The sequence below is a fragment of the Schistocerca americana genome, chromosome 11 (assembly GCF_021461395.2).
Source record: "Schistocerca americana isolate TAMUIC-IGC-003095 chromosome 11, iqSchAmer2.1, whole genome shotgun sequence".
Lineage (NCBI taxonomy): Eukaryota > Metazoa > Arthropoda > Insecta > Orthoptera > Acrididae > Schistocerca > Schistocerca americana.
In genome coordinates, this window is record NC_060129.1 from 82,441,992 (window position 1) to 82,451,356 (window position 9,365).

The window sequence follows — 9,365 nt, forward strand, 5'->3', positions numbered from 1 at the left end:
TTTAAAAAGATGTAAACTGCTGAATGACCTTGCTTTTTTGAAGAGATGCAGAGACACGAGTGTTGTGCCGCATTCTTTGCGGTTGACGTCTCACATACAAACGAACAAGGCGAGGAATATCTGTGTTAAAGCCAGTAAAGCATTGCTACGGGAAAGGATTCGCCACATCCGCATAAGTCTCGATGCTCACAACAGGAATTTGTGTGATCTGCACCTATTTCCGGCCGGAAAACTTCAGATGGAAGACTGGGATAAAGTCGACAGGTTAACCTTTCAGCAAGCATCAAGGACCAGCAATAGTATTACTAACCGCCAGATGAGAAAGTACGACAAACTACAACAGAAAGCCACGGACGAAACATTGACGCTGGACAGGCGACGGACAGTGGTCAACCTCTCCAGCCACACCTTGAGCGAAGCAACCACAGCAATCCTGGCCAAGGGGATGAATTTCGCAGTCGCACCTAAGCGAGTTCCAAAAGAAGATATCATAGAATCCGTAGAGGCTTCGGTACGTCATCTGCCGCAGGCCGAGGCGGAGAAGATCCGGCAGGAAACGGTCAGAGTTCTGAATAAAGCAAAGCCACCGAAGCAAAACATCAACGCTGAGGAATACCATGCCATCAAGGAACTCAGGGACAACCCCCACTTAGTAGTGGTACAGGCAGATAAGGGCAACGCCACTGTAGTCTTGGACACGACTGATTACAACAAACGAATGGAAGATATTCTCGCAGAACCTATCTACAAGAAACTTCAGGGAGATCCGACCGCCAAGGTAATCAAAACGACGCAGGCACTGCTGAAGCACTCTAGAATCAATTTCGACAAGGCCAGAAGATTCATCCCGCAAGTGACACAGGCACCAAGGATATATGGTGTACCGAAGGTACACAAAACCGACTTCCCCTTAAGGCCCATAGTAAACAGTATAAATTCGCCGACCTACTACCTAGCGAAAGAACTGGCACCTAGGCTCCGACACCTAGTGCATCAAACCGAGTCCTACGTTAAGGATTCCACTCACTTCGTGTCTCTCCTAAAGGAAATGCGTGTTACGGACCAAGATCTGATGGTTAGCTTCGACGTCAAATCCCTATTCACGAATGTCCCAGTGTCAGATACTGTGGACATCCTAGAAGAACGCGTGGCACCTGATGTATGTGAGCTTGTGCGCCACTGTCTGACGACCACCTATTTCAGGTGGAGAGGTCAATTTTATGAACAAACTGACGGTGTAGCTATGGGCTCACCCCTATCGCCTATCGCAGCAGAAATTTTCATGGAGGCATTTGAGGAAACAGCCCTCCAGTCCGCACCATTACGTCCAAATTGTTGGCTTCGCTATGTCGATGATACTTTCGTCATCTGGCCCCACGGAGAAGAGGAGTTACAGAACTTCCACAAGCACCTTAACCAACAGCATAGGAAAATCCAGTTTACAATGGAAACAGAGAAGAATGGGGTGCTGCCTTTTCTCGACGTGGAAGTTTATCGAAAACCTGATGGTAAACTTGGCCACAAAGTGTACAGGAAACCAACCAATACGGACAGGTACCTTCACGCCTCCTCCCACCATCACCCCACGCAGAAGAAGTCCGCCCTGCACACGCTAACGAAGAGAGCGTACAGGATAAGCGACGAAGAACATCTGAAGACAGAACTTGAACACCTCAGGTCCATCTTCGGAACTAATGGCTATGGGAAGCAGATGATAGACAGCACCATGTCGACAAGGGAGAAGATTAATAGGGAAGAGGAGAAGGAGGCACAGAGCATTGCTGTGTTACCATATGTACAAGGGGTCACCGAACGTATTGGCAAAATCCTACGAAAAGCCGACATCAAACCAATTTTCCGAAGCAGACACAAAATATCAGACATGCTCGGTTCTACCAAGGATGCAGTTGACAAACTACACACAGCTGGCGTGTATGAAATTGGTTGTGAGTGTGGATTAGTTTACATAGGTGAGACGGGACGTCCGATCAGCACTAGGCTCTCGGAACATGAAAGATATATCCGCCTGAAACAACACACTAAGTCAGCAGTGGCGGAACACCGAGACGAGTGCGGGAAACCAATATTTTTTCAAGAAGCCCGCGTCCTGGCGAAACAGCCTCTCACATTCAAAAGAAAGATTAGAGAGGCGATAGAAATAGCCAAAAGACCCGCCAACATGAATAGAGAGGACGGGTACAAGCTTCCGAGGTCTTGGCTGCCTGCAATAGCAGGGCTACGGAGCGGCGGCAGAGCCGTGGCGGCCCATGCGGACACGCGGAGAGCCACAGTAGTGGTCGCGAGCACACAAAGCAATGGCACGCCGCAGCCGGCTTCTGGACAGCATGGAAACAGTGTGACGTCACAGCCATCACCTGTTCGCTATTCGTCCGTCTCCTCCAATGGGGTGGATTAATATAAAGACCAATAGAAAACAGCTATTTCAGCCAATGACAGATAATAAAGGAAACACCAATAAAGCATACCTTTCACCCCTCCTCCTCCTCCTAGTACAGCCAATCAAGTAACGACATGGTTTTCTCGTGCAGCTATTTAAGGAATCCAAGTGTGTTCATTTAGCAGTTAACGTAAGGCCCTGATGAAGGCTAGCTGCAACGCTGGCCGAAACGTTGGCACATTTTAAAATTATGACGATGCGGTCTGATACCCTGAAGAATTTTATTGAAGAAGACAACGGCCGCGGAAGCCTACGCTTACATCATTTTGAGCATTTATTGCATTAATGTGATATTTACAGGTAATCACGCTGTAAAAGCATACGTTCTCAGAAATGATAAGTTCACAAAAGTACATGTATCACATTGGGCCAACCGAAATAAAATGTCAAACGTACCTACGTTCTGTATTTTAATTTTAAAAACCTACCTGTTACCAACTATTTGTCTAAAATTGTGAGCCATATGTTTTTGACTACTACAGCGCCATCTATCACAAAGTGAAAAAAGTGGTCCAGCTAAAGCATTCATATTTATGTATGTAGTACATGAATATGTAATAAAAAATGGGGGTTCCTAATTAAAAAAAGCAGTTGATATCCGTTTTACCTAAGGCAGTACCATCTAGCGGGCCAACCATAGCGCCATCTGCTTTCCCCCTTCAAGCTAGACAAGTTTCATTCTTTGTAGTTATTTCATCTGAGGCTTATTTCGTGAGATATTTGGCCGGTTCACAATCAATCACCACCCTGTACATAGATATAAAATTTCTGCAAAGAACAGTTCCATAAACAGATTCAATTATAAAGACGGAAATTGTATTTCTAGAACTATCGTGTTATATATAGCTTTGTATTTCTTGACATCTTGAACCAAACACGAAATGACTTCTTTTTCGCAGCATGTGTTGTCAAGTTAATACAACTGTGCACTGTGACTTTGTAATGACGAGACACTCACCTTTCACGTAACGGAGAATGAGACTCGAACAGCATCTTTCCTACAGGGCCGTGAAAGGAACTGATTAGCAAGAGGCGTGCAGTTAATGTCAGTATCTTTAAATTCATTCGATACCTGGAAAATGTGCCCTGCATACCAGTTTTCATCATATTTGAAAGCCACATAATGCCCAACTTGCAGTTGTTCCAACAAAGCATTTTCACAATCTTCCACAGCAACAGTGCGCCCATTTGCATCTGTTTACAGCCTCTCCATTAGAAGGGTGTTAGTAGAAAAGTGCATGAAGTGACAGTGTTCCTGGATCTGTCCTCATCGTACCCCCCACCACACACACACACACACACACACACACACACACACACACACACACACACACACATCCCCACCCCAGGGCTAACTAGTCAAATTTGACTCTTTTGTGATTGAGACATCTTTAAGTGAAGGTAAGAAATACCAACTGCAATGCCAAATACTTTTCATTATACTTAATTGTAGGACTGAAGAGTTACAGGGCAGAAGCTGAAGTCTGTACTGCTTCCCTGTGCAAGTTACAATATGTTTAAAAATCACAAATTTGAAGGACAGCACGGAAAAAGGATGCTTTTCAACATTTTTCATAAAAAGTTTGAATGATGGATTATACTTCTTACATGTTAGATCAACTTGATGGACTACGTACTATATGCATAAAAAACTGAGGTCAGTAGGTTAAGTCGTTACTGAGTATTAGGTCTCTGAAAATTGGGAAATTGGTGCCTGACTAATAACTGGGTGTGTACCCTTGAGCCTTCAAACCTGAATTTGTCAAAAATGGTTACAGTTAGGACAGTTTTACTGTTAATCCATGTAGGTAGCCATGTACCAAATATGACTCAATTCTGAGATGGGTCACCTTACCACCACAAGCTTCCATTCTCTTGTTCTCTGAACTGATCATCGTCCATATTTCATTTCTGTATAAAACTACACTCCAGATGAATATCTGTGGGAATGACTTCATGGTACTTCAGTTGACATTCTCCATTATCAATTCCTCCTTATCAGCCGTGGTTTTCTTTTTCCCCCCCCCCCCCCCCCCTATGCAAGTGTGTGTTCTATGTCATCTGTACTTCGGTCATTGTGAGTTATTTTGCTGCCCAAATAGCAAATTCATCTACGACTTCTCGTGTCTTGTTTCCTAATCCAAATCTCCCAGCATCGCCTGATTTAATTAAACTACATTCCATACCCTTGTCAAACAAAAAAAAAAAAAAAAAAAAAAAAATTCCAGTTTGGAAAATCAACAATTTAAGGAAAAGATGAATTGCTGCTTACTATAAAAACAAGACATTAAGGTGCAGAGAGGTGCAATGAAAAGACACCTACACATCATCTTCCATCAGAAAACAAAACACACACACACACACACACACACACACACACACACACACACACACACACACACCTCATTCACATATGACTGCCATCTCCAGCAGTGTGGACCAGAATGCACGTCACATGGATGAGAAGCAGAGAGATCTATCCCACAAGTTCAGTACAACCTCTAATCCCTGCTTAAGCCTGAGGGCCTTCCCGGAACCTCTCCCCTGAATCCATTTCCGTCCTCGCCGCTACGACATCCTGCATACCCACCTTCTACACGCTCCCCAAAATCCACAAGCCCGACAATCCTGGACGTGCGATTGTGACTGCTTATTGCACCCCCACTGAAAAACTTTCGCTCGTCATTGGCTGACACGTCCAACCGATTGCTCGTAATCTAGCCTCCCACTTCCTTTGACCTCCTCGATCCCTACTCGTCACAGTGCACACCACCTCCCTGTGCACCGACATCCCTCACGTCCGTGGTGTTATCACTGTTGCTCGCTACCTTTCTTGACGTCCTTCAGACTCTGAACCCACTACCTCGTTCCTAATTCACCTTACTACTTCTCCTTTGAAGGTAAGATTACAAACATTCACAGCACAGCCACGGACACCTGCACGGAACCCTGCTATGCCGAGTCTGTGTATACTTCATCTAGAGGAGACCTTCCTAGCCTCCCAAAATGCCAAAGCCGTGGTCTCATTAAGGTTCACTGGTGATATCTTCACGATCTGGACTCACGGCCGCGACAACCTATCTTCATTCCTTCACAACTTCAACACCTTCTTTTCCATCCACTTCACCTGGTACTCCTCAACCCAGTGTTCCACCTTTCTGGGTGTTGAAACCTTCCTCTACGATGGCTCCATCCACACTTCTGTCCACACGAAACACACCAACTACCAACAGCACCTACATTTTGGCAGTTGTCATCCTTCTCGTACAGCCTGGCCACCTGGGGACGGCGTATCTGCAGTGACGAGAACTCCGTTGCCCAGTATGCTGAGGGTCCCAGACGTAGTTAGCAAACGGATCTCCTGTGCCATTTCCCTTCACACCCCCAATCCTCCCACCACCCCCCAGAACCGTCCACAAAGGAGTGGCCCCTTTGTCACCCAATACCACCCTGGGCCGAAACAACTGAGCTACATCCTTCGCCAGGTCTTCGATCGCCTTTCGTTGTGCCCTGAAATGAGGGACACCCTGCCCGAGATCGTTCGCACTCCTCCTAAAGTTACGTTCTGTCTCCCACCCTACCTCTACGACATTCTAGCTGATCTCTGTGCCACTTCCGGTGCCACAGGGATCATTCCCTGTGGAAGACCCAGGTGTGACACCTGGCCAAATCCACCAAAACAGCTCTTCCTATTCCAGTCCTGTCACAGGCTTATCTTCCCCAATCAGAGGCCACCTGAAAAAGCAGCCATGTTGTATACCAGCTCGGATGCAATCATTGCACAGTTTTTATATTGGTGTGTATACCAACCAACTGTCCACCAAGATGAACAGCCACTACTAAACTGTAGCCCAGACAGTGTAGCACATCCTGTGGCTCGACATGCAGCTGAACGTAACTCGCTCAGTTTCAGTGGCTGCTTCACTACGCAAGCCATCTGGAGCCTCTCATCTACCCACAGCTTCTCTGAACTGCACAGATGGGAATTACACTTAACAACTCATTGTCCATGCCCGAAATTATCCCGGCCTCGACCAACGGTAACCTGTCGTCTCGCACCCTCCGTCTGATAGTTTGTGCCCCTTCTGTCCTATCACCTTCTCCCTATTCTCTCTTCCCACCCTCTCTATGTTCTGTCCTCTGCTAGTGCACCCACCCATAATTTCCAGATCCTCCCCTTTTTGGCTCCATTTTTCCCCACCTCCCTGCCCCACAGAGACTTGACGATATGTCTATTGGAGGTCTAGTCCCTGCACGTAGCCTCATACAGTGCTCTTCTCTCCACCCCTACCCCCTCACCTGTACCCTGCTATATGTTGTGCTTCCTGCCCCCTCCAGATGCTTGCATTCTATGTGACAGCTACATTCCTGTCCAAGCTGCCAGTGTGTGTGTGTGTGTGTGTGTGTGTGTGTGTGTGTGTGTGTGTGTGTGTGTGTTTTCTTTTCTAACATAGGCTTTGGCCAAAAGCTAATTGGTGTTTTGTTGTGCCTGTCTGCAACTTAACATTTTATCTTTACAATAAGTAGCTCTCTATTTTTTCCTTAGATTATTGATAATCCTTACCCTTGTTTTACTTCTGTAGGAGTTCGTCTTATAACACATTTTTCAAGACACTGTCCATTCCGTTCAGCTATTCCTGTAAGTCCTTCGCCATCGCTAACGGAACCACAATGGTGTCTGCAAACATTATGCCTCAGGTCTGTTCAACGTGGCAGTACCGCAGGCGATCTGTGATCGTGGAATTCTGTCTCTGGATTTGATTGAATTTATTTACATAGTGTTTCAGTCTTTTTGGTCATACATGAACCGTGATTAGGGGTGGCAATTATGTTAAAGACATAACATTTCCTATTTCAAGGAACCATTACATTCCAAAACCTTGCAATAAAAATGAGATTTTTCTGGGACTCACAGCTCAGATTCTGTTGGTGACAGAAATGTAGGGTCGTGTGTTTTGGATAGCCCTTGGACCAGGGACCATTTGCATTCCCAGCAAGAGGATTGTCTTACTGTAACTATCCTACAATACGAGGTCAAAATTTGGTTTTTGAGTGCCAAAACTGAGCTGCGTATTCCGAGATGGTTGTGCACACCAGACAGTTGTAATCCTTACAATATATTCCTAAGATCCTGATGTTGAACATCCGTGAAAATTGTTTTGATATCTTCACCCATTTCCGAGGTACAGAGATTCAAAGTTACTCTACTTATACACACAAAAGATGGACACGAGATGAAAACGTAGCTTACAAAGTTATTTAGCGAGGAGAAATATGCTGTAAAGTATGTCTGTTATCGTTGTAAGGGTCATGGGAACCCCAAGTTGTGGCACTGAAGCACGTGCAGATTTTTATGCACTTAAAATCCAGTCTGAGGTGTAAAAATAGTTTTGCATTATTTCAGTTTTGTGTAAGTATACAGTCAAAATTTAATGATCCATAAAGTTATTTTCATATCAGAGACATGCCTTGCTGTAGCAGGCTAAAGAAGGGAACCAGTGGAAAGGCCGAATATGCTTCCGTTTGAGAGGCTCTCGGCAGAAAATTGGGGGACTAGCTGCCTCTGCGTACGTTCCTCAACACGTTTAAAAAAAATTACCAACGTTTTTGGCATGCAAACATATCTGTGGTTAGAGAGGAGGAGACGGTGGCATTTAGAAAAAGACAGAAAATTAATAAGTACTGGAAAATAGTAAACAGTGGTTCTGCTCCAGAAAGAGTGAAGGAAAAAGTGGCAGTGAGAGAGAGAGAGAGAGAGAGAGAGAGAGAGAGAGAGAGGGACACTGCGGCAGTGGAACATAATAGGCAGATTGACGGAACAGTGCTCGGAGAAGAGTGAAGAAGACAGAGCCAGTGATAGAGAAACAAAGATGAGGGGGAAGTGGAAGTGGGTAAGAGCCAGTGATAATGAGAGATCAGAGTGTATGGCAGTGACAATGAGAAGAGACAGCAGCAGTGGGAAGGAAGTAATGAGGTGGTAGGACTAAGGTAGAGGAAGACGGAGACTGTGATGACGATGACTGTGCGAGCAGAAGAGCACAAATGGACTAGTGGGTGTTGAGTGCAGTACAGTAAGGGGAGGTTGTGGGAGTGAGAGGCGAGTTGCAAGCATGAATATGGTCAAATGCCAAATGTTTGAGAAAACTTGTGAAGGTGCTGAGGAAGGTAGACTGAGGTAGCCAGTACCATACTTTTCATTCAGAGGCTTTTAAACAGGAGCATATTTGCCCTTTTTTGTACTCATTTATTTACATAAATAAGAGGTTTTTTTATATGTCCGGCATGTGGAATTTCTGTTGGTTTTCAAAGGTTAATAACTGATGCTACATTTCAGATTTATGTTTAAATAAATGAGTAATTTTTAATCTAAATTTATTGAAGAACTGTTAGAAGTATTTTTTGTGAGAAATATTTGTCATGGGTCATTTGTTTTCTGTAAATTAATAAATATAGTTTCATAATAAGAATCATCCTTGCAGTTATTGTACATCGTATTGAATTTATCTCGAGGATCACTTTCTATGGAGTCATAAGATTTCCTCCATTCCCGTGCCTCTGTTCATTTTGGTATTCTGCATCAGATGCTGAGTTCGCTATTAAGAAAACACCTATTATAAGCGTGGACAGAAAACTTAACTGAAAGCTACCTATTGGCACTCAAATAGCAAGCAAATATCGGAACGGCATAACAGTGACGACAAATGTTAACAGAGTGTTGTCAACAGTAATGATTTAACAGTGGCAAAACAGTTGAATGTTTTCATTTGGTTGCTCCCACATATTGCTTTCATTCAAAGACTGAATGAATAATTACACTCAATATGTAAAATTAAAACTGAATGAGTAGATTGTTTTCCACCAAATGACTGAATTGATTTTCATTTGATTTTCCCCATTGCTGTGTTAC

The 9,365-nt window shown here is 44.4% G+C and overlaps 1 protein-coding gene across 1 annotated transcript; it reads left to right on the forward strand.

Moving 5' to 3' along the window:
* Positions 1 to 316: 316 nt before the first annotated feature.
* Positions 317 to 4,106, forward strand: LOC124553256. Its single transcript, XM_047127143.1, has 2 exons — positions 317 to 778; positions 4,074 to 4,106. Exons 1-2 carry the CDS (start codon positions 317 to 319, stop codon positions 4,104 to 4,106), a joined length of 495 nt encoding a protein of 164 aa, XP_046983099.1.
* The last annotated feature ends 5,259 nt before the right edge of the window (positions 4,107 to 9,365 follow it).